This window comes from Cylas formicarius, unplaced genomic scaffold, assembly GCF_029955315.1.
Source record: "Cylas formicarius isolate icCylForm1 unplaced genomic scaffold, icCylForm1.1 PGA_scaffold_7__23_contigs__length_41026272, whole genome shotgun sequence".
NCBI lineage: Eukaryota > Metazoa > Arthropoda > Insecta > Coleoptera > Brentidae > Cylas > Cylas formicarius.
In genome coordinates this window covers 25,665,763-25,692,741 of record NW_026844352.1, presented here as the reverse complement: position 1 = coordinate 25,692,741, position 26,979 = coordinate 25,665,763, and the positions used below count along the sequence as shown (strand labels likewise).

Sequence of the window (26,979 nt, the reverse complement as noted above, 5' to 3'; positions counted from 1 at the left end):
TGCATCTTGCCTATGGTATTTAGATATGTCAGATAATTCCTTTAGGATATGCAATATAATTGATGCAATATAATTGATTGATATAATATAATGAAATTTTGATATTATTGTTGTTGTGGTGTGTGGTGTTTAACCCTAATGAATATGTAAAATTATTAATTATAAACCGATCTAGTATGCGGAAAGTGTCATTTGACCACGTGAGTTTTCTTTCCCATGTATCCGAGGCACTTCAGACATTTCCGGGATTTTACCGCACGGGTTTGGGAGCAATCGGATGTTTTCGGAGATATTTCCCACGCCTTCAATTTTGACGTTTGTCAATTCTGGCGATCATGTCAGTGAATGTATTCGTGTCGTTTTGCGAAAATGTACCCATTTCTATCTTTAACTTAATTACTACCATTTCTAAATACCATAGAGAACTAGACGAAATAAACACCATAAAATCATAAAATAACACCATAAAATATTCGATAGATAATTAAGAAGTACATACCGTGGTAAGCTAAAAAATAGGTGATTCGATTTAATTAGACATCTTATAGCTATTTAGAGTTGTTTTTATTTTATTGCTCACCTTGTGTAAAATTGGAAGCATTTTATGCTTCAAATGTAAAATATGATCTATTATTGAGTGTAGATTTTGCTTACGTATTAACAAAAGCAAATTAAGTGACTTTTTCTTATTCTTATTTTCTTATAAACGTTATTGAAACACATACTTATTTTGGTCGTAAGACACAACCATTTTATTATATACAAGGACTTCCACTTAAAAAAATACAACTTCGATATTTTTATAAAGTTTGGGATAATTTGTATAGTATGAAGGTAATTTAAAGATATTGCCATGAAAGACTTTAAATTCCTAAAAATTAAATCTTTGTGAAAACGTGTATTGGCCACCATATTCCGTGTCGCATAACGTGAACAACCCTGTATATCAAGAGGTTATAATGGGGCAACTACTAAATATTTAATGTAATTTTCATATGTCGTGTTAGTGAAATTACAAAAAGTCGTATCTGTTCGTACGTACGTATAGTATTAATTAAGTAAAGTAAAGGGTTCGACTTTGTACCTATGGCCGTGTCTTCCCGCAATGCTTGTTGATTGTCTTCTAAGTTTTCCACGGCGACTGCGTCTGACTGGACTTAGGTCTCTTTCTCCCGACCTACAAAAAAAAAATAGAATCATTTTCCAATGAAAATCTGTGAAAACTGCGCATTTCTACACATTGTTACGATCAACACAACTAATTTTATATTTATCTAACGTTTTCGATGGGTTTGTCGAAAAAGCGGAAAGTTTGTCAAGGGCAAATTACCGCAAACGTTTTCGACACCCTGTTGAAAATAAATGGGTAAATGTTTATTTACTGTTTTCCGCGTCAGCGAGAAACATTTTATGCTACACTAGACTCGTTCACCTTTTTTTATTTCATTTCATTTCAAGTATGGAAATGGTGGATATCTCGATAATTGCAGCATTTTAAAAACAAAAAAATGTGTTTATATATTGAATTAAAAAACTGCTTAATAACACCTCCCATCCAAACCTACTGGTGGTGGGGCCCAACTTTAAAATCTTAAATGGAAATCCAAATTTTTTATTACAGATTCGGATTCCATGTCACAAAGACTTGAGGTTTTGTTCGAATTTTGTCTGTTGGATTCTCGATAGATGGCGTTGCTATTTATCTCACTTGTCAATAAATAGAAGGGCAATGTTGTGAATCCGACTACTGTTGTGATACTTTCGTTTAACATATTTCTTCTTTTCCTTACTCTAAAATACCCAAAAGACAAAAGTCGGGTTTCCATACTTTTTAGACACCTGGTTATAATCTACATGTCATCAAAATTAAACTGACTGATGTACTGCCTAATTATAACCACAAGCTACCAGGTTGTACTATATGTGGATAATAAATTATATTTTTTGACATTGCCATTGGTCATAAGTGAAAAATAAGTTATTTTGTGATTTTGTCTTGTACACGTCACCCAGAGAATTTTTGTAGATCATTTATAATTTTATAAATTAATGTACAATGTTCTAATTTTCACATAAATTTCTTAATTTCAATTCTCTATAGAAGTACTAGATATGGCGATGGAAAATAGGAATGGAAATTTGCATTTTGGCTTTGGGTGTAAGATAGTTTAGGTTAGTTTTGTTATATTGTTATCATTTTAATTGTATATTAACCATTTACCATTTACCATTACCATTTATTACTCTGTCAAATTGAGACATTTTAATTTTTTTGTGAAATACTTTATTCTGTTTTGTTTCTGTTAACTTTTAATTAATCTTACTACAACCAGTATAGGTAACGTTACAGATCATTTTTTGTTCTACGAGCAACAAGAGTAACATATGTGAAGGTGTCATTAAAAGAACAGAAGATCTAAGAAGGGAACTTCTAGGTGATAAATTGTATTTCAGCAACTGCAGTGTTGCTGAATCCACTCTAAACTGACGATGGTCACTTTGGAATTTCAAGTTCATATTTTTTTACAGATTGGGATACTACGGTTGTATTAAAAGTAATTTTTGTTGATGTCTACCGCATATTTTATTATTTTAAAAAATGGTATCACTTACGGTCAAAGTTGTATTTATTTACGTAATGATTTTATAAAAAATAATGTTATTAATTTTTTTTTAACAAAAACCGATAGGCTAACGTTAATAAAATTTATAATATAATAAAATATAGATTGGTAGTAGTTGAAATTCCAAAGTTGCCATTAATTTCAGTTAAGTCTCGTTAAAGCTCACTCGAATCTTTGAGCCACATTACTTTTCTGCCGACATTACATAGTATTTGTCGACCATCAGATTCAATTTTGTGACAAAAAAAATACTAATATTCTTATAGTGTGCAGAAAGAGTTGTTGGTTAGAAAAGTAAAACATTTTTTGTGGATATTTCAACTTAAATTTTCAAAATATATTAACAAACATGAGGTTAGGGCATATTCAACAACTTTCAGTGGATCAAAATTAAGAACTTTCCCATTTATTGTATGAATGCATGATCCATTCGATAGTTAAATGATAACAATTAAACATATTTCTTAAGTTTTTATCAATATGGGTGGATATATTATAAACACATTTAAAAAAAAATGGAAAACATATCGATAATGAAACTTTAATGAGCAGGGATTTTATTTATTTACGTAGTGATTTTATAAAAAATAATGTTATTAATTTGTTTTTAACAAAAACCGATAGGCTATTGTTAATAAAATTTATAATATAATAAAATATAGATTAGTAGTAATTTCAGTTAAGTCTCGTTAAAGCTCACTCGAATATTCTGTCTTTGAGCCACATTACTTTTCTGCCGACATTACATAGTATTTGTCGACTATCAGATTCCATTTTAAACTTCTGCACAATGCGCATGTTTTGTGATAAAAAAATACCAATATTCTTATAGTATGCAGAAAGAGTTGTCGGTTAGAAAAGTAAAACATTTTTTGTGGATATTTCAAATAACATTTTCAAAATATATTAACAAAAATGAGGTTAGGGCATATTCAACAACTTTCAGTTGATCAAAATTAAGATCTATTCGATAGTTAAATGATAACAATTAAACAGATTTCCTAAGTTTTGTCAATATAGGTGGATATATTATAAACACATTTGAAAAAAAAATTTGGAAAACATATCGATAATGAACCTTAATGAGCAGGGACTTAAAACTCCTTTCAATGAAGGTAAAAATCATCACTGGAGCAACCACAGAGAGTACGTTGTATGGATGGCTTTTAGTAAGTCTTCTTCCTTTTTTACCTGTCCGGACTTAAGTGTGATCTTGAATCACGCCTTCCCCTGGATGCCGAGTCTGGGCTTAATGAATCCCTTCTTGCTTTTCGTCCCGTATCATCCACGTCTGGACTTAAAGCTGTGGGTTGGGATCCTCTTCGACTAGGTCCCGGAGGCAAGCTTTCATCAAATGCGGTGTTTTGTCTCTGAAGTCTCGAACTTCTTCTCTCGGGACTTGCGTGACTTCTATACGTAGAAAATATTTTATATTAAATTAGCGTCAGCAAAACTTTAGGAACTTGTAGTAGTCGAGGAACACCGGCAACGTAACGAATTATGGTTACTATTTCTGTTTTTTAGATAAAATGAATTATATTTTTCCTCTATATTTGTAGCGCAATATCTCCTAATGGCCGACTCCTTTAAGTTTTTGACATTTCTTTTGTGCACAATGTATCGGAAGTAGACCTACCAATAATTCCAATATATTGATATTAAAAGTTCAAAAATTATTTATCTCCTTTCTAAGTAATACAATATATATATATATATATATATATATATATATATATATATATATATATATATATATATATATATATATATATATATATATATATATATATATATATATATATATATATATATATATATATATATATATAATGGTTTTTATGTATTTACGATATAATTTGTTTTGTTTTTGTTCTGGTTTATGAGAAACATTATTTTCTCTAGTCGCTGTCAACTATTAAATTTGAACTGAGGTGGCTTTTACTTGATGAAAATCCATTTATCAAAATAAATAAGAACTAAAAGTTGAGATTTTCACAAAATTATATATTATGACATGACAATTGTTTCGACAACACCGTGTCTTTATCAAACGGACATTTGATAAAGACACGGTGTATTGGTATTGGTATTGGTATTAAAGGAGGGCGCCCTCGCGGGCGTCCAAGCACTTAGGCCACCAGATGGGCCCGTTGTGCCCCCAGGCCGCTCCAGAGGGCGTCCAGAATGCCGCCCCTCCTTTAGAAGGTCAGCAACTCCTTTAGCCCAATACCGTGCACTGAGTCTGGATCGATCAGGGCCGTTCCGAAGACTCCCAATCTTGCCCATGTCAAGGCAGGGCACTCGGTTAGCAGATGATACGGGGTCTCCTCCCCTTCCATGCACCACCTACACTCCGGGTCTTCTCCAATGCCTAGCAAGCAAAGATGCCTCCTAAGCCTGCAATGTCCTGTGTAGGCCCCTGTTAGTGCTCTACACTCCCTTCTGGTCAGTCTAAGCAGCTCCCTGATCCGAGGAAGGGCGGGCCCATCCATCATAAGCCTCGCCTGCCTCATTCCCGGAGCAACTCTCCAGCCCCCCGCGGCCCGGTCTCTCGCCCAGGCTTCGAGAGCTCCCCGCCTCACACACGGTGCGATCCCCAAGCGGGGCTCTGGCCCTATATGTCTATGCGAGGAGCCCTCTCTGGCTAAGGCGTCCGCTGCCTCATTGCTTCGGATACCGGTGTGACCCGGGACTCAGACCAACGTGACCTTTCTCTCCTCAGCCACCCTCCTCAGTACCCCTTTGCACTCCTTTATCAACAAGGAGCGCGTACGCACTGACTTCAGCGCCATGAGTGCAGCCCTACTATCCGAACAGAAGAAGACTCTCCTGCTTCCGTGGTTGAGCCGAAGCACCTCTCTGGCCGCCATAAATAAAGCGAAAATTTCCGCCTGAAACACAGTGCAGTACTGACCCAGAGGGACAAGCTCGATCCCGTTGTCTCGCAGTACGCTCCAGCTTCGGCCAGATCTCCCATTCTGGACCCGTCCGTGTACCAGACAAGTCCATCCCAGGAGCCGACTCTGCCCTCTCTCCAATCTTCCCTTGATGGAAAGAGAAAGGTCAATTTGTCAAAGAATGTCATCTCGGGTATCATGACGTCACTCGGTATGCCCATGACCCCGCGATCCCCGCGACAGCCCTCTAAAATGTCGTACGGACCCCGATTGAAGGTTCCCTCCCTCCAGCGCCCGCAGCTCGCCAGCCTCACAGCCGCCGCCTCCATCTGCACCCGATCCGCCAGAGAGGGCAACCCCACCAGAGCCTCTAGGGCCCCCGTGGGCGCCGTTCTCATGGCGCCCGTTATGCAGAGGCAAGCCAATCTCTGCAGTTTGTCAAGAATTAGCCTTGCTCCCGCTGTTTTGGTCCCCGGCCACCATGCCACTGCCCCATGCGTGAGCATAGGCACCACCATGGTACCGTAGATCCACTGCATGATCTTCGGCCCCAGGCCCCACGGTGTTGTCGAAACAATTGTCATGTCATAGTATATAATTTCGTGAAAATTATTCGTGAACTATTAAATTATCAATTTTATTTCCATGTCCATGTTCATGCCATTCAAAATAATATTGTAAATATGTTAATGTTGTTTATGAGCAAATATTTTACTACAGGTTCACCGCGTATGAAGTTTCTCTGAAGTTAAAACAAACAAAACCACATGGTCCGTTCAGTTCAAAGTTTCTTAATTACACTGTCCATTCCGTGAGTTGCTTCTAGTTGCGATGTTCCAAAATTAATTAATTAAAGCAGTCGATCGGGCGATTGAACTTATATTAATTCATCTCTATCGAAATTCTATTTGTGAGTGGAAGTTCATTCTCTAAATACATTTAACATTAGCAAATATATTACAAGCAGCGCATTAATTTTAGCACGGACACACAATGTACGCAATTGTTCTGTGTTTTGTTCAGTTAAGTTTGATACTTTTTATTATTAATGCAATTAAAAAAAAACAGCAGATAGAATGGAATATTTGCATTTCTTCTAGGTTCTGCACACACTCCGTCTCTCTTATTTCGTTTAACGTTGTCTTCTCAAAAGATTTTGCAAGTATCGATAAAGTAAAATAGTGAAATGTCAACGTCTCAAAAATTATTATTTAATGGTACAAGACGTCACATACAGACACAAATATACCAGGTTATTAGACTTAAATCCATGAAATTTGCTATACGGGGGTTTCTAATTAGACTGGATTGAATGGTAATATAGGCGACGTTGCCTAACCTATGGTTTCATACGAGAAGCTTCCAGACTTTCTTATTTTAAATAGAAAAGGTATGTTTTTGTAAAAATTTTCTATTGCTATTGAAATTCTATTTTTTATGTAACATACCATATACTAAAATTCTATCGTTTGTGCAAGAATGATAAAAAACTAAAATAATTATGGATTTAATCAATAAACTAGAATTTCATTTTTGAATGGAGTATTTAATGTTTGACGAATCGTTCAACATAAATAATAATAAAAATAATTTAAAAACAAAATATAAAGGTAGTTATTTTAAAAAATTCACAAACAAACGTCCTGTAGGGAGGTATAACACCAAATGGTCTCCATTTTTTGGTCTGTGTTCTTTTAAGTCAGGTTAGGTGTTGGGTTTTGGTTTTGCATACTTTAGTTTTGAGGTTACCCCAAAGAAAAAATTTTTGGGAATTTAAATCTGGTGAACGAGGGGGCCGCTCGATAGTCGCTCTACGTCCAATCTAACGATTTGGAAACATTTAATTCAGGTACTCTGTTAGATGGGGATTTTCGTTTGACTAATATCAGCGTTTGTGTCGATTAATGAAGCTATTGAAACAAAAAGTCTTGGGAAATTTGTATTAAAAATTGATTTATCCATAACACGACCATAAAATTCCAGTCGCCGATCTGGATCATCTTCAGAAGGAAGAAGGAGATGTTCCTTGCATGATGTTCCGTGTATTTTTTTCCAAAATTCTTCTCACTGATGATTTAATATTATTGAATATTATTGGCAGCTAACTGTGTTGTCGAAATTTGATTGATAGTAAAACATTTAGAACCTCTTCATCGTTCGTTTTTTGGTTTTTGATGGGTCTTGAGCGGTCTTTTACAAACCCACTATTTGTAAATTTTGATATTAGTCTGGCCGCAGTTGACTTTGTAGGTTGAAGTCTATTTGGGTATACTGTATGAAATAATCCACACACTGAACGATAGGAATTTGTCTATCACCATAACCGACCATCATTAATATGTCAATTCGTACGGGAATTTACGGACCGCTTAGGACATTGTCAAGTAACAGAAGGACGTCAGTTTGAGCAAGTATTAAAATACGTACCTTTTTACTTTGGTTTTAAATAGTTTTTATTGTTATTTAAGTTAAACAATTCGTTAAAATCATTAATTATGTCGTTCATAAATTACCGATGACACAGGTCTACAGTGATTTTGATGTTTGAAAGCTGTTTGCTTAATTGTATATTTCTGGGAGAGCTTTTTTCAAAAAACGAAATACTTTTGCTCTATCACGTTATTTTGCAACACTGGATAACTTTAGATTTCTCTGCGAAGCAACAGAGGTGGCGCAGAAGCGTCAATACAGAGTTGTAACCTGCTTTTGCGCAGTTTGGTTGTATTGATAGTCGTGCTACAGTTTTGGCATCTGTTATCTTCGTTCTTGCGTATTTCCAGTGTTCTAGAACGTATAAATATGGAAAGAAGACATTGTGTAAACAGTATTTTGACAAGACAAGTCCTGGGCTCCTCATACTGTTTGTTCCATTTATGTTGAAGCATTAAGAAACTGGCAAAAAGGTAGGAAGAAATGTTTAAGCTTTGTTGTTCCTATGGTATTGCGAGAGCCTAGGAATCCCAGTGATGATTGTTTATTTTTGTTCTAGTAATGTTCAAGGATTCAACAGAAAAAATAAGAAACAAATTGTATATTACAATCTTGACTCTGATATTCGACCGTTTCCTAATGGATAAGATGTACGTCATATCGTGAAAACCAGAGGAATCTAATTCCGTCCCAGATGAATCAGATGTCACACTAGATTTCAGAGAGTCCGAGGTGTTTCACCAGAGCGAACTAAATGATTTAATTTGAGATTTCCACCTTCCAAAGGATGCATCCGAATCGTTCGCGTCCACTTCGACTCAAGCATTTACTGGTACCTGGCGTCATATGAAGCTTTTACCGGAATCGCGAAAAAGAGTTATGACAATCTTTTATTCAGGAAGTATATTGCAATAATATTCTTGACTTAGTTTCAAAATAAAAGAAGAATGACACTAGTTTATTGCCTCAAGTAAGTGTACTTTAAAATGCGTTTTATTGCACAATCGTAACGAAGTGGCCTCGGTTCCCGTTGCACCTTCGGTACATTTAAAAGAAACGTATGAAAATTTTTCTTCTTTCGAAGAAAACTGCCAAGACTATCAATGTGACCTTGTGGTGGTGACCTTAAAGTGCTCCTAGGACAACAGGAGGGTTATAAAAAATTTCCATGCTATATTTGTGAGTGGGCTAGTAGGGCATAGAATTCAACTTTACCGACATTCTTTAAATACTTAGAGGCATTTAAACAAATATACCTGTTAGCAAAAATGTATTAAGAGATAGCTTAGTTGACCCAAAAAAAGTTTTACTGCATCCTCTTCATAGTTTCAAAATTAGGTTCCCGTTGCACATGGCGTACATTTAAAAGAACCGTATGAAAATTTGAGACTGCTTTTGAAGAAAATACACTACCTAGAACATCAGTGGATGCTTTGTGGTGACCGTAAAGTGTTTTGCATGCTCCTATGGCAACAGGGGAATAATACAAAATTTCCATGCTTTATTTGTGAGTGGAATAGTCGGGCAAGAGATAGAGATCTAGAAGAAGCCTTACACCTGGTAGCAAAAATGTTTTAAGAAATAGCTTAGTTGGCCCCGAAGAAGTTTTTCTGTCTCCTTTACATATCAAACTTGTCCTGACGAAGCAGTTTGTTAAAGCCCTAGACAAAAATGGACAGTGTTTCAAATATTGGTTAAAGAAACTTCCAGTCATATCTGATGCCAAGATAAAAGAGGGTATTTTTGTTGGGCCGCAGATAGGAACATTATGCAAAGACAAGAATTTTCAAAACACAATGACCAACATCGAGAAAAACGCTTGGGTTTTAGTTAAAGAAGTAATTGATAAGGTTCTTGGGCACTCTAAGGACGAAAACTATGAAAATATTCTTCAAAAATGTTACAACACTTTCATAGTCTAGGTGGTAATATGAGTTTGATGGTGCATTTCTTGTTTTCACACTTGAACTATTTTCCTGAAAATCTTGGAGCAGTTAGCTAAGAATAGGAAGCGAGGTTTCACCAGAACATTAAGGAAATGGAACCGCGATACCAACGCAGATGGCAAAAAGAGGAAGATTTTACTCAAAAAAGGCTGAGTAAATTTTTCCCAGGCTACTGTAATACTTGTTAAAAAACTTCTGGATTCTTCTGCGTCGGTTTTTGCTGAGTCGAACTTGCTGACGTTTCGCCAATCGTTCTGTTTGGCTTCTTCAGAGATTAACTGAAACTAGGATTTTTCGTTGGTAGAACAATTGAATACATGCAAGTTTTAGCGAATAAAATTTTATATCCGGTTTCGAATAAAATTCTTGCATGTAATCTATAGAAACCTAACAATCTTAACCGCGACTCAGGTCTCTACCTGTCACCAATATAGGAATCAGTCATCCGAGGCGGTGTTTATGCCCCTCATTTAGCTCCGCCTTCCTCAAATAATATATAAGCAGGCACAGAGTAAAATGCGAGCCAGTCAAAATTATATAAAATCAGTTTCCAAAATTAAAACATCTGTCAAAAAGTTTAATTTTGTAGACTTGTGTTATTGATTAAATCATTAATTATTTTCGTTTTTTGCCATTCCTGCAACAACGGTTGAATTTTTGTGGGTACGTTACATGAAAAATACCCATAATTTTAAGAACAATCCCAACATTTAGTAAAAACATTTCCTTTCTATTAAAAATGTGAAAGTTTGGTAGCACCATAAATGTGGCAATGCCGCCTGCCTATATCACCACAAACCCCGGCATACTAAATAATCTAATAGTTACGCGTGTTAACCTTGTGATTTTAAAAATAATAACTTATGCGACCTGGACTTAGAAGCGTGTTTGATTGTTTATAGTTTTGCGAAGCCAACTAGTTGTCTTCTATGCTAATACTAATGAATGCTGTACGTTTTAATGTTGTGTCTGCTTAATGATCAAAGTTCAAAGAAGATATTTCTTTCCTTGCAAAGTTTATTACAAAAAAATTCTGTAAAATGTATGGAGAAAAAGTTTGAAATGTTAAAAGACTATCTGGTTTTATCGAAACCATAAGATTGTTGTTGAGTTTGGCATTAACTACCTGGAATCCCTTCTGCCAAGTCTTCCGCATTGCGTGGTAGAATCTCTTCTTGTCGTCAACATAGGATGCGTCGGTGTTGTTACTGTCGTCGTAGGCACAGTGGGAGAAGTAGCGGGAGGAGTAACGCTCGACATTATTATCGTGGGGCATGGCAGAACAGATTGCGATTGGGAATCTGTCGAAGACGCAGTTGCCGTGGTGGTGGCACTATAATAGCATATCAAGCAAATTGTTAAACTGATATTTGAGCGCAGTTAAAGTATTTTGTTTGACTGATCATTGATTTCACCTTAAAAGGAGGCCCGCAGATGCACCAGAATCCGAAGCGGTTGAAGAGGTCGAAGGCCTCTGCTCTTGTCTGTAGTATGAAGGAGGCTCGACTTTGCCTCTGGAGTCGCGTCTTTTGCGTTGAGCAGCGACAATTTTCGGTGGCGGTGGAGGTGGGGGAATTATTGTTGTGGAATCTCTTCTACCTGCGAATAATAAAAAATAGACCAGGTTAAGCATTTTTTATTTTATTAGTTAAATAGGTATTGTACGATCAAAATTAAAGTGCATTTATTGCTTTGAAATTTTAAGTATTTTGCAGTACCTTAACCGCAGACCCTCGCACGACCGTAGTAAAACCCATCCCAACAGATTTTATTCTGCATTAAATATATCTTGTCTGAGATGGACCGTGACAAATATCTGTAGAAACTTGAAATTTTTAATTGAAACGTAAATGGAGAGTATTAAATTTGATTAAGCATTACTTTTTATAAAACTTCTGGATTCCTGCTGAGTCGGGTTTGTTGAGTCGAACTAGCTAACATTTCGCCCAACTTCTTCAGAGCTTGACTGAAATTGACTCGCATTTTACTCTGTTGTTTGAGGGGGGAGGGGGGAGCTAAATGAGGTGCATATGCACCGTCTCTTATGACTGATTCCCATATTGGTGACAGGTAGAGACCTGAGTCCCGGTTAAGATTGTTAGGTTGCTTATATATTTCTATAGAGTCTCGGATTTTTTCTTTGGCAGAAGAATTAATTGCATGCAAGACTTTTAGTTTAGTTGTTTTTAGTAAAATTTTATGTCCGGTTTCGTCAGTGTGTTCGGCAACAATTTGTCTTAATCTTAATGTTCTTTCTTTGAGCCTAGTTTATTTTTTTCGTCCGGTCTCTCCAATATATTTTTTGTAGCATATGCATGGAATGCTGCTTACTCCTGGCTTCTCAAATGGAATTTTGCCTTTGACGGATCGAAGATGTTGAGATATTTTTGAACAAGTGGTAAATCTGGTTTTGACATTATATTTCTTTAGAACTTTTAATATGTGGACAGTGATGTTTTAAATATAAGGCAGGACAACAGTGGCAAGTGTGGGATTGCTTTTTCGGTTTCATTGCTATTTGAAGGTTTTGGTGAAGTATATTTTGTGATGGAACGCTTAATATATTTAATGTGGAAATTGTTAGAGAGAAGAGCAGTGGTAAGGTGTTTTAATTCTAGGTTCAATGACTCGGACTGAGATAGTTTTACGGCTCTGTAAACAAGAAAGTTGATACCCGATGACTTTTGGGCTGCATGGTGATGTGACAATGCATTAAGGTATCGGTCTGTTTGCGTAAGTTTTTCTGTAAACACAATGACCCAATGTTAGATCTGATTTTCTATTGATAAGAATATCTAAGAATGGGAGGTTCTTATTAGTTTCTATTTCAATGGTAAAACGTACTTTTGGGTGTATAGAGTTTAAATGTCTAAGAAAATCTCTTAAGGATTCCTGACCATGAGGCCAAATAACAAAAGTATCATCGACCTTGCGTTTCCATAGTTTTGGTTTTAGATAGAAGGTGTCGGAAGCCTTCTTCTCAAAGGCTTCCATAAATATATTCTGGGTAACTGGTGGTAGTGGAGAACCCATAGCTGTTCCATATATTTTTTCAAAAAATTGACAGTTATAAGAAAAATATGTTCCAGACTAGCATTTTTCAATGAAGGTGACAACGTTTGGTTCCAGATTGTCGGATTTTAATATATCTGATCTGAAATGATGGTGAGAGTTTCAGGAATAGGAACTTTTCGTACATTGAAACTAAAGAGAATATCTTGTGTATCTAATGTAATGCTTTTTATTTGTTCAATGAAGTGTAATAAATTGTGTACGAAACTGTCAGTTTTCCCTGTAAAGGGTTTTAATAAGGAAGCTAAATGTTTTGCTAGAGAATATGTTTCTAGAACCAATGGTGCTGACAATAGGTCGAAGGGGTAATCCTGGTTTGTGAATCTTTGGGAGTCCGTGAGACGAGGAATTTTAGTCATGAGGGGTGGCAGATTTTTTTTCAAAGAGTCTGATAGAGAAGATAGAATTAAGGCTGCGTTGCATAGTAATTAATTCTTCTACCAACGAAAAATCCAAGAGTCTATAGAAATCTATAAGGAACCTAACAGTCTTAACCGCTACTCAAGTCTCTACCTGTCACCAATATGGGAATCAGTAATCCGAGATGGTGTTTATGCCCATCATTTAGCTTCGCCCGCCTCAAACAATTTAAAAGTAGGTACAGAGTAAAATGCGAGCCAGTTTCAGTCAAGCTCTGAAGAAGCCAACAGGATGATTGGCGAAATGTTAGCTAGTTTGACTCAACAAAAACCGACGCGTGAGGAATCCAGAAGTTTTATAAAAATTGATTAAGCATTGATGCTGCTGGGTATTTTCGAATAAGTAGAAGCGTTTATTTTAACATTAGTACAGTAAGTACGTATTTATGTGCCTGAATCTCGAGCTTTGACTATGCGAGGCTTTTTTCACCGCATAGTTCAAAGGTAAAGGTTAGTACCTGTACTCTATTGATCTTACAATTAAGTTTGGAAATAATCATTTTTGTCTCGTGTGCTTGTCGATGAACAACATTTTTCATATTGTATTTTTTTTTATTGTATTTGTGTCTTCAATTTGTAAACAAAAACAGTCTTTTTTAAGAGTAGAGATTATATTCACGGTAGATATAGGTACGCTATAAGAATACGCTATATTAATTATTAGAATCTTACAATTAAACATTTTTTGAAGTTTCCTGTTTTTTAACACTTTAAAATGTGGACACCGTGGAATGAAGCAGATGTTCTCCTGTTAGAACAAAATATGGAAAATAACGCAGAATTTGAAGACAAAATACGAACTACCTCGGCAAATAAAGAAACGGATCCATTTGCCTCCGGATGCTAAACAAATTGTTTTGAGTGTTTGCAATTTTATAAGAAATTCAGAAGTGGAAGTACGAGGCCAAAAAGATTGAAAACATACTTATATGTCGCTTGTTAGTGTAGATAGATAAATTCCATGGACGGTCCTGGAATGATTAGGAGTAAGGGCTTGCTTGGCAGGGTGTTCTATAAGGGGCTGCGGTCTTGGAGTAATAAACAGTAGGCAAAGTTAATTACCGTGTCGGTTGTAAAAACTCTATAATTCTGGTATACCTATACCTAAAAAACTGATAATATTCTTAGTCAATGCAAAATTATTTATATAGTGTATATTCAGTGTTTTCATTTTACAAAATCATAGAACTTTTAGCTTTAATTTTAATGACAATTTTTATACCCATATTCAGCATTTTCTGAAAAAATGTTTTTCTAACTTTTGTTTATAAACATAGTTTCAATTTAATGTGAACAGATGTGTAATTTACTACAGTCCCATATATTAGAGAAGCATGTTGTGCATTATACGAGGGATTTTGAAACTATCCATTAAACATTTTAAACTTACTTATATAAAATGATACAAATGCATTGGTTATGGTTAGCAAATATTTTAAAACTTATGTATGGTCATCCGTAGCTTACGTAGCCAAATTCTGCTATCGCAGGTCGTTGTGTATACAATCTACTAATGGCATATTGAAGGTTTCAAATACAAATTTAGGTATACTTACGTATAGCGCGTCTCATTTAAAACGCTTTTTAAGTTTCTTGCAGATTGGGTGACAAAATATTTCATTTAAAATCAAAGTCTCAATACGATCCAATTGGTATAAAGGTCTACTCTGCAATCTAGTTTTATTATATTAATTTCGACAGTTCCAATTTCTTAGACTTGGAACAATATAAGCCCTCGAGAATACCCAGGCATTTTCACATGTTCTTCATTTATCTAATCTATGTTTGTAGCTAACTCATTAAACAAGTGAAAATTTAATTTCTGAAATTTGCAAATTTAATTTTCTGTAGCCGGTTTTTGTTTGACGTTTTTTTGTGAGCCGTTTCGTATTTTATATAATAAAGAAAAGAAAGTTCTGCCACATAAAATGTCAATATTTGAACGGGACCATAATAATAGTTGCACATTCAATGTATGAAAACCGTTTGAAAACCAAATTCACGCATGAAATGGTAAAACAATCAAAATTACGATACGCGTGCTATATGAACATATATACATAATACATCCAATTTACCCTCCGGTGAAATTGGCAAAACATCTCCTTGTGGATTACCGAGCACTATTCGACCGTGCGCATAAAGCATTTGTGTTTATGTATTGTATGGCGTTAAGTATTGATAATAAGTTCTTAACGGAACAATTTGAATATCTGGAAAAATATAACGTTTCTAAAAAACCCGTTGATTCCAAATTAGGCCACACCGGAGAACCAGTGTTTCTGAGTAAGAGTAAATTGCATTTTTTAAATGTGCGATTTTTGGTTTGAGGGAATTTGTTTGCTGTGCAATGCAGCTTGTATAACGTGCTAAGAATATTAAAGTTGTATTTTTTTAATGCAATCTTGGAAAACTGGATTAGTTTTACTATAATCATGTAGATAATTCCAACTGCACGGGGTTCGAAAAAAATGAAAAAATAAATCACGCTAGGATTTAAGGGGCGTTTATTATGCTTATAATACTGTGCCCACGATCTATACCAATATTTTTGTCGATTGGAATTTTTGTAAACTTGCAACGTTAGTAAATAGGTTTTATTTTTATTTTTTAAAGAATTTCCTGAGAGCTATTCAGTTTTGTTACCTTCGAAATCATCGTTTGCACAGGTCTACAGTGATTTGAATGTTTGCAAGCTGTTTGCTTATTTGTACATTTTTGGAGTCCCTTTTTCCAAAAAACGCCATAATTTTGCTCTATCGCGTCATTTCTTTCATAGCGCTTTATATCTTAAAAATGCTATTTTATTAATATACGTACCTATGACATGAATATGTTTATTCCATGTTAGGCATGACTTTGAAATGAATTGATTTTTATGAAATTAAATGTAGTTTGGCAACACTGGATTATATCATATTTCTCTGGAAAGCAACAGAGTTGAGTACAGCGTTGTAACCTGCTTATGCGCAGTTTGGTTGTATTGGTAGTTGTGCTACTCTGTTCGCAGCTGTTGTCTTCGTTGTTTCGAATTTATAGTGTTCTAGAAGGTATAAATATGAAAAGAAGACATTGAGAGATGATGTTCGTATAAAGTTCAAGGATTCAACAGAATAAATAAGAAACAAATTGTGTATCCCAACCTTGCCAGTTCCTCATGGACCAGATGTATCGATACCCACCGCTCTAAAAGGACTAGAAAACGTCATATCGTCAGAATCAGAGGAATTTAATTTCGACCAAGATGATTCAGATTTTCCGCCAGATTTCAGAGAGCCCGATGTGTTTAACCAGAGCGAATTAAATGATTTAATTGGAGATTTGCACCTTTTAAAGGATGCAGCCGAATTGTTAGCGTCCAGACTTTGTGACAAGCATTTGCTGGCGCCTGATGTCACATCAACGTTTTATCGGGATCGCGAAAAAGAGTGATGTCAATATTTTACTCAGGAAGGACCGCTAGTGTATTGCAATAATATTCCTGACTTAGTTTCAAAATTAGGTTCCCTTTGCACATGGGGTACATTTGAAAGAACCGTATGAAAATTTGAGACTTCTTTTGAAGAAAATACACTACCAAGAACATCAGTGGATGCTTTGTGGTGACCGTAAAGTGTTGTGCATGCTCCTAGGATAACAGGGGGCTTATACAAAATTTCCATGCTTTATTTGTGAGTGGAATAGTCGGGCAAGAGATAGAGATCTAGAAGAAGCCTTACACCTGGTAGCAAAAATGTTTTAATAGCTTAGTTGGCCCCTGTACATATCAAACTTGTCCTGATGAAGCAGTTTGTTAAAGCCCTCGACAAAAATGGACAGTGTTTCAAATATTTGTGCGAGAAATTTCGAGTCATATCTGATACCAAGATGAAAGAAGGTATTTTTACGGGACCGCATATAAGAACATTATGCGAAGCCGAGGGTTTTGAAAACACAATGACCAACGCCGAGAAAAACGCTTAGGTTTCTTTTAAAGAAGTAATTGAAAGTTTGTTGGGAAATCTAAGGAAGTAGACTACGAAAGCATTGTTCAAGATATGTTACAACACTTTCATCGTCTAGGTTGTAATATGAGTTTCAAAGTGCATTTCCAGTTTTCACAATTGAACTATTAAAGAACAGGGGGAGAGGTTTCACCAGGACATTAAGGAAATGGAACGGCTATACCATATATAAAAAAGTTTTTTTTTCACTATTTTTAACTAGGATTCCACTTTTTTACTGAATAAAAAAATAAATTGTTTGAGAAATATTTTCATTTAACATTTGCAAAAACCTTACGTGATACAAATAAATGCATATAATTTTTGAAACCAGTATACCAAATTATATAAAATCAGTTTTCAAAATAAAAACGTCTATCAAAAAATTTAATTTTGTAGACCTGTGTTATTAATGCCTTTTGTAATAGAAAGTATATCGGTATTTCAGTGAATTTCAATCAGGTATTATAATAGGCCTACGACAAGGTAGGATGTTCTTTCGGGAAGTTGGTAACAATAGGTAGGTCGTATGGGCACTTGGGCTTCAGAAAGATCCAGTGATCTCAATGCACTGCGCCTAAGACTTAGTGAGATGTTCACGAGATCGATTTATTGAAGAGTTTGAGCTTATACGGTCCAATCATACCCTCCTCGTTTGATATTGGCATTAACCAATAGACAGACACCACGACAGACGTAGTTGTATCTGTTTTAGACATGTCAATAACCCTTCTTCCGTGACCCACAAGGACGCCATAGTTTATTGAACATGTATCGGATATGTTAGATAAACTGAGTCGGTTGTCTGAAATGTACAACGTCTGATTCGCAGAATGTCACGAAGAGTCACAGAATGTTGAAACTTACGTGGACGCGCAACTCACTATCGAATTTTTAAGAATTCCTTTTAATAAATTTGTTTTTTGTTTTTCCCAACTAATTCCCAAAATATACACAACTAAACTTATTTTTCTAAATCTCCTTAATTTCGAGAAATAGAATTTAATTTGAAAAAAAGCACTGAGGAATGAAAGAAGTTTTTACAAACCAAGTTTATATTAAAAAAATTAATACAAATTTTGTTAATAATAGAACAATTACCAAAAAGTGTAGAATTCCATAAAAATAATTTTTCTGACAATGTCAATTCAACAAAAATAACAAATTATTTTAATAATCAATATTGGCCACCTCTAGAATCGCCGACGTCGCGACGAGTCATGCTATGCATCAAAGTGTTAATTTCTTCTTGGGGAACATTTGCCCATTCCGCTAATACCGCTTGTATAAGTGGCTCTGTGGCACCAGGGTTATTTTTGACGAGCTCTAATCTTTCTCTTGATCTTATCCATAGGATTAAGAGATCTGGTAAACAAGAAAGCCACTCGAAAACTTCCGTTTCTAAAAAAAAATTGTTATGGGGATTGTCTTGCATAAATATAAAAAGTCACGAAAACCACCTCCCCAAACTTTGACTACAGGTTGCAAAAAATTAAACCAACATACCTTTGATGTGTTGGGGTTTGTCGAATAAGAATTAAAGGACGAAATACGAATACGTTGGTTATCGAATGGTACGCAAATTCTGGTTCCATCTGAAAATTAGGCATTTTTCCAATCTTCAACCGTCCAGTTTTCATCACACCAATTTAATATCATTTTGCCTGCTAAATAATTCTGTTCCCTTCTGATACTTTCTACAGAAACACTGTAGCTTGCAAAAGTTGCCTTTGACGCTCGGGATGTGATATTATGGGATTTCTTCTTGCTATTTGAGCTACAAAGCGATCCAGCCTTTCCCTAGTTATTTTTCTACTACTTCCATTCGGTCTATTCTTTCGGGTTCCCAATTCCAGAAACCTTGAATATGTGTTAGAAACACCCCCTTCTGCCTCGTTCTGCCAGAGCAATAATTCTTTCCCTCTATATTTCCGATAACCCCCGTACTTACGACATTGTTTGCAAAAAGAAATAAATTATAAACTCAAGTCGACTAGCAAGCGAAACAGTAAAATCAACATTACCAAGACAAATCTTATCGACTAGTTTTGTTTATCTATCTGTTCTTGTTAGTGTACTACACTACGATAAAGCTTCGACTGAAATATTGTTTTTCTACTTCCATCTGTAAAATATCTAATTACCGACCGATCTAGGATGCGGGAAGTGTCACTTTACCACGTCAGTTTCGTTTCCCACAGATCCGAGCCACTCAATAATAAACTCAAATAAACTCGTGAGTCAAATGCCGTTTACCACACTTGTTGCATAATTATATATAATAATTACCGATCTAGGGCAAGTTTCATTCACATTCGTAATTGTAAGAAAATTGAGTTATTGCGGCCAACCAATATTAGGGTTCAATTAGATATTGGGTACCCAAACATCATGAAAATGAGGCAAAAAATAGATATACTTTATCAAAAATTATTAATTGTATTACATTTGGCGGAGCTTTGATGAAAAATGTTAAGAACGAAATTTCCCGGAATATCTCGTAGACATTTTTCGGCTGAATTCTACTCTCTCAACTCTTAGTGAGCATGTAAAAAATTCTTCGATATTTAAGGGCACTTCTAAAGAAAGAAATTCAGAATTTTCTGTTGAATGCTTGAAGTTTGCCATGAACAAATAAGTGAGGAAATTAATAATTCCTTGTTTTTGGTTAAGGTAAGTTTTTTTTCAAGAATTGCAGACCAACTTTCAATTTTTCCCAGGAGCCGCCACTGGCTTGCAAAAAACATGGTTTCCATATATTCCATAAATGTTTGGTAGCCTTTATTAATTAATATATTTTTGTTTACTGGGCATGTATTCGTCCATTGTAGTTTATCAACTGAACCTACTCGAACAAGGCATCTCGTGGTTTTGCAAAGACGCGTCCTGAATATTGCACCGATTGTTCGACGTCTCCAGTGCCCGAATTCCAATGCCGTCGAGATCGGCCGGCGTTTCGTAGTCTCGAGTTTCAGTTCACGTTTTCTACAATCAATTAGCGCCGCGGCCTACGGCGATCCATTTCAATCGAGGAATTTCCTGTAGAACAAGTATACGATTTCGCTGCGGGGTTTCGTGACTAGAACGTGTAGCGTTTTGCGCTACCGCGTCTAGAGTTTTGCTCAAAGATATTAATTATGTCCATTATATCCATTATATCCACTAATCCATAATAATCATTAGGCTGTTTTTTTTACGATACGTAATAGTAAAGTGACATTTTGAGGTTAGGTTTACTCAGTTAGGTTTTGGCGAAAGAGTGTTGTTTGTGTTTTTTCGTGCGATAATTTTTTACAACTTTAGACGTGGACTAACTCAACAGCAACGCATGATAAACTTAACTTTTGGAGTTAAAGCACCATCTACGACTGCTGTTTATGGCTGGTTTTCAGACTTCAGTCGTGGTCGTAGTTTTCTTAAGGATGCATTTCGTGAAGGTCGTCCAAAATCGCTGGTTGTCCAAGAAAACATTGATGCAGTGCGGAAACTGATTTTGCAGGATCGTCATGTGACTTGCCATGAGATTGAGGTATCTTTGGGCATTAGTGGGACCAGCATACATTCAATTTTGCAAAATTTGTTCCACACAATTTAACATCAGCTCAAAAAAAGGCTCGTGTTGTTTGGTCGAAGGAAATGATAAAAAAATACTATCGCGGTGCTTGCAAACACGTCTATGATATCGTGACAGGTGGTGAATCATGAATTTATGCATATTGACCAGCAAGTCAGCAGCAGTCGACTGTGTGGGTCTTTCAGATTGAGACAAAGCCCACAAAAGTTGTTTGTGCGTGAAGCACCTCGAAAGAAATGATAGTTTCCAGGAAAACTGGCCACGTTGCCACCGTTTATTTGGTGCAAGTTAAAGCAGTGAATTCTGAATGGTATACAATCATTTGTTTGCCGAAAGTTTTCGAAAAAATTAGAAAAACCACCGCCGAAGACGAATCACTCTCCACGACGACAATGCTAGAGCTCACGGATCAGTGCAAACAAAGAACTTTTTGAGCATTGACCATCCATTGAGCACCTAATGACTTCTTTTTATTCCCATATATTAGGAATAAATTACGTGGGCAACGATTTTTGTCAGCTGAGGAAGCGATTGACGCGTTTAAAAAGCATGTTTTGGAGGTGCCCGAATCAATGTGGGAAAAGTGCTTCGATGATCGGTTTTTTCGAATGCAAAAGTGTATTGATTATCAGGGTGAATATTCTGGAAGCAATAAAGTCATATTTGTAGGTGTTTTATTAAAAATTCTGAATTATAAAAGGTAGCCCTCGTGCGGTAAACGGCATTTGAGTAAAAATAATTAAAACGTTATTTTGTTTAACTCTTACAATGTGTAGTAGTTTATTTAAGAAAAAATGCTGTAATTGGAAGAAAAATCATCGAAGGATAGAGCTTTTAAGAGGATTAAATTTCTAATATCGCATAAACAAGGAAAAACCGGTCCTAACCTTCAATTTTGTTTTGTTTGTACTGATGAGACATGGATATATGAAAATAGTACAAGATTTTAATATAAAAATTGTAAAAACCAATAAAGTTCATGCGAACGGTATGAAAAATTTCTGTGGAAAACTTAAATTATAAATGTCACTTTACTTACTGATTAGTCCACTAGATTTTAATTGTAGCTTATAGCACGTACTATTTAAATTGTCTTATTTATTACATAACATATTTCTGTGTATTAGTCTTTGGGTACATATTTGCAAAACAACACGAACACATTCACTGACATGTCCGTCAGAATTGACAAACGTCAAAATTTAAAACAGACGGGAGTAGAAAAATATTTTGACTTACCCCAAGCGGCAAATGTACAGGGTGTGCCAAAATGGTCACTTTTAAATCATTGTAAGGTACTTGAAATTATTTTTCTAAAAATATAACATACTTGGAGGCGAAAACAAATACAGGTATCTTAAAAATTTCACATGAGTAGATGTTCATTTCCATTCCTGGACATTTTTCGAAAATGTGGGTTTTAAAAAGCCGCTCTAACTTTTCTGTTATGCTTAGTTCTGTATTTGCGAATTGAATATCCTAAATATAATCTTTTATTAGATACCAATACTCAAAAATACTCTTCCAAAAATATAGCATACTTGATATTTTGATTGACTTTCCTTGGAAAAAATAGTTTTGAACAACCAGGCTTTGGACAATGCCACCATAATACAGGAGACGATTTAGTGTCCAAATTATGATTTTGATCGTAAAGATGCTAGGTTTTAGCGTAATTTCTCAAATAAATGTCAAACAAAGAATTTTGTTAAGTTCATCTCGCAGTCATGTTGGTGTCTGCAATATATATCTTTCATGCAGTGGTTTTCGGCTACCACTTATTCTCAAAATTATTACTATTGATTAGGTCGTGTCGCAATCTTCCGAAAATGTCTTTAAGAGGTTGTTTTTTTTCATTTTATTGGTCGCAGAAACAAAAACTATAATATCCCATTTGGCAGTGCAAAACGCAATTGGCCCAAACTCTGGTGCGAAATATTAAGTATATATTTTTGGAAAATTAATTTAGAAATGCCATCGTGTATATTATATACGAAAATAAATATTTTAGTTGATGTCTAATTGACTATTAGTAGTAAAAATATTAAATTGAAATCATTAAATTCGGCGTAAAATATTGCTTTGAAAATGTTTTCATAGAAACACAAAATTTTCCAAAAACATCCATCCTATAACTCTGAAACATTATTTTCGGTCTATCTCCTATAAAAATGGGAGTTTCTCTTTGAAAGTATCCAATCTGGCACACCTTGTACACTAGATGTAAGTTTGTAACTTAAAAACAAATATGACCTTCGGCGTTGCATAAGAATTGCATCTGCAACCCTCCGAACTGGACACGTCTTGCAGCTCAAGTCTGCGCAGACAGATTTATAAATTACAAAGTTTACTTGAAAAGCTGTGTAAATTTTTTTTACATAAAAGCTTTATGATTTTTTCGAGATTATTTTCAATAAAAGCAAATGATTATCGCAAAAATTAAAAAAAATAAAATTTTCATTTTCTTTTAACAGAACACGTTGTATATTTTTACTCAGGATAAAAGACCTTTGAATTCCGATTTCAAAAATGTGTAGTTTGTCGATATTGGGTGCAGCAGTTTTTCTTTGGAAAAGAAAAGTGTATTTTTCAATTAATTAATTAATCTTCAAATTTTCAACGTAATCTCCATCGTTAGATCTTCAAATACGCGTGACAAATCTAAAAAAAAACTCCAACCACCGTCTCTCCGATATCGAGCTTATAAAAAATATGTTGGACATGAGTTTGGGTGGAGCACCTAGAAGAAAAGCATGTTGCATATTTGAGATAACGTCTTCTTGCTCTTCGTTTGTACATGGTTTTTCTAGCACTTTGGAAAAACTATTGTCTATAATTCCCTATCACCCCCTACTTTAAAATTTTTCAACGCCGAGGGAAATTGACCAAATAAAACATGCGACACTTTAAGTCATACGGGTATTTCGCCAATTCCGAAAGATCGTTTGTTCTGCACTCTTGTCTCTGGTAGTTGAAAAAGTACAAGTCTCATTTATGCAGATTATAGAATTTATTTTCAATTGTACATGAGTGGTAAACAAAATTTTCAACTCATTTGCTATTATTGTATTGTCATTGCCGACAACATTGAAAGCTACAAATTTCAAAAACATTGCCTCATGGGTCATATATCTTCTTGATGGTATTCATTTCAAGAGTCTCGGTACCTGTTGTCTTTTGCCTTAATTTGTAATAATCATTCTTTTAAGAGACAATTTAATACCTGTTGTCATGCTGGAAAATATGTACTGAACTACAATAAATTGTTCCTGCCAGGAAACGGGCACAAGCCTGATGTGCTATACCCACTTTTTGTAAGACCCATTCTATAGCTAAAAACCTGGAAACGCAACTTGATCACCATCCGTTTATTTATTTTTTTTTTGCAGATAATGTTTGTCCAAATTAACATACTCTCCTTGCATTTGCAGCTCTGATATAAAGTTAACAAAGCAAGTAATTTGAATTTTTATTTACTTTTATTTATATCGCGAAATATCACCTCGGGGATACAAAAGGAAACTCGTCAGTTTGAAGGCCCCGTAACATTCTCTTTACGTTATTGGAAATGGCACGCAGACAATGCTCCGACGATGCGGCTATTACTCTCAAGATGCAACTAGTTCCCCATTGACCCATTTATAGAGTCTTATTCCGTGTATTATTTCACTGTGTACGAATATTTCAGCGCACATTATATTATATAGTACGTATACAACATAACATAGACACATGTTTATATCTACTAGATTGACGTCAGTTTATCTATACAATTAACTTTTATTTTGGTGTGATATTAGTTTTTATTAAGTCTAATCGGTAGAAATGCCAACTATCTTCCAGATTATGAAAAAAATAACCTTTCGTATTCGCTGGCCTTGATGAGATGCAACAAAAATGTTCCTATTAAGCAGCACATGAACGCTTAACATAAAATCAACTAATTAACAATATTAATTTTCTACTTTTTCGCAAAAACTAACCAACATGAACAAGTTGCTTTTTAATAGACCAGACCATTTTATAATCTTTAATTCTTTAATTAATCGAAATGTTTCGTTCTTATCTCTATAGAAAAGTTTCGCAGTGTTATTCAAAATTTAACTTTTAAATATGCGAAAGTCGTCCTAATCACAAGCAAGTCGTCATTGCAACACTCAACACAACATAAATTTAATAACTTTGTTTGCAAAAATGTTTAAAAATGTCAAATTGCTCAAATAGGCAGTGTAAGGTCTTATATGATTTGGTTCACTTGTTGGCCTTTATTATTTACTCGAAGCTTAGTTTCAATAACTTAAACTTAAATTCAGTTCACTTTAAGTGAAAACTATCTTATAAAATGTTTATCCCGTTTAGAAAATACTGAGGGAAAGGATTGTCTGAGAAGAATAAATGTTGTAAAATAAAATATTCTCAACTTTTCAAAATATCCTGTATTATCGGCATATATCTCTATACGGCTTGTTTCACGGTTGATTCTACTTTAGACGTTTACGGCGAACGGTACATTGGAGTGTTCTGAAAATTTGGTCGTAGCATCAATATTGCATTTTCCGATCCGCCAATACTTTATGATTGTTTTTGAATAATACATTTCCATACTTTTTTCATTTTTTCGATCAAAACAGAATTTCAATAAAAATTTTGTTACTATGACACTGACGGGTGTAGAAATTAAGGAGTTATCGATCAGAATTTTTGTAATTGCAAATTATACATGGATAGTCAAAATGCTGAAAAATGCTTTTTTTTAATTGTTGGATTATATGTTCTTTTATTATCGGCCTAGGCAGGACATCTATACCTTTAGTAGCTACATGGGTGATCTAGTTCTCTCATTGACGTATTTCCAGGTAGCAGCGTATTTCCAGTATGACGTGAGCAGGACTTGAATTTGACCGACTGATGTCTGAGACGAATTATGTCATTTAAGTGACGTCTTTTTTACGTCAATTAGTGTCGTCAATTTTTGTCACTTAAGTGAAATCTTGTTTACGTCAACTTAAATTCAGCTTTTGATCATTACTGCAAAAAATATGACGATTTTGAAATTGTTTTTTTTTTACCTTTTTACACTGTTGAAAATCGAAAGTAAATCACAGAGCTTTTGATTACGTAGAATGTCCTTTGCGGTTGCGGAAAATGGAGGATTATAGGTAATGAATAAGGATGAGCCTTTCTTTTAAAAAAATTAATAACTAATAAATTATGAATAATCAATAAATAATAATATATAGGATCTTCCATTTGATTTTTTCGCAAAAATTAATATTTTACACTCAGTATAGACCATAACAACCCTACATTGGGTTATGAAGTATAAAATGAAGTAACTATATGCCATATATATCTATATCTATATGCCATAATATAGAGGGCCATTTAAAAATGTGTTTAATTTCTCATATATTTATGAATCACCCTGTATATTTAAAAATAATTTTAAATTGTTTCTTTTAATCTCGTCTATAAATTTTGTATTTAATACTATTTTCTAAAAGAGATAATAAACGAAATATATTATTTTGGACATCTTCTGGATAGATTCTCCTACATCATGGTTTTAAATAGAAGAATTTGATAACAGTTTAAATTAATCATTAAGTTTAACGTCCATATGTGGAATTATTCAAGTCATCCTTTTATTGATGCGAATTTGACGTGTTTTTCGGGCCACTGTCGAGTATCGACCACTTATACCTGGGTTCGAACGTCTTTACGCAAAACAAATAACGCAAAAATATGGGCGGGGAAATCGGATGCTTACTGCTTTTTCCGCTTTCTCCCGAACCCCTCCTTGAAGCCTGATGCGAATAAGATGTTGAATCCCTTCTACCACTACGAGCCGACTCCCCGCTATCTCGTCTGGCAGTTGCGGAACTGGGGCTAACCACATTGCAAACTGATTCGCGCCGCTGCCACAGCTTCGCTACTTCAGTCTTGAAGTCGGAAATGGCGGTATGGTGGGAATCCCGTCGAGATTTAGAACCCATACTCCTAATGCCCGAGTCGGCACTCGATTCCCTTCGTT

At 35.1% G+C, this 26,979-nt stretch overlaps 1 protein-coding gene across 1 annotated transcript in view; it reads right to left on the bottom strand.

The window, feature by feature from the left end:
- The window catches only part of LOC132705096 (uncharacterized), a 115,728-nt gene that overhangs the window by 16,803 nt on the left and 71,946 nt on the right, over nucleotides 1–26,979 (bottom strand). Inside the window, exons 5-10 of the mRNA XM_060675527.1 lie at nucleotides 26,716–26,979; nucleotides 18,563–18,772; nucleotides 11,313–11,496; nucleotides 11,024–11,230; nucleotides 3,816–4,034; nucleotides 1,085–1,177 (exon numbers count right to left, since the gene is read on the bottom strand). The exon at nucleotides 26,716–26,979 is cut by the window's right edge and continues 2 nt beyond it. Coding sequence (XP_060531510.1) covers nucleotides 1,085–1,177; nucleotides 3,816–4,034; nucleotides 11,024–11,230; nucleotides 11,313–11,496; nucleotides 18,563–18,772; nucleotides 26,716–26,979 — 1,177 coding nt within the window. The remainder of the gene's footprint in view (nucleotides 1–1,084; nucleotides 1,178–3,815; nucleotides 4,035–11,023; nucleotides 11,231–11,312; nucleotides 11,497–18,562; nucleotides 18,773–26,715) is intronic.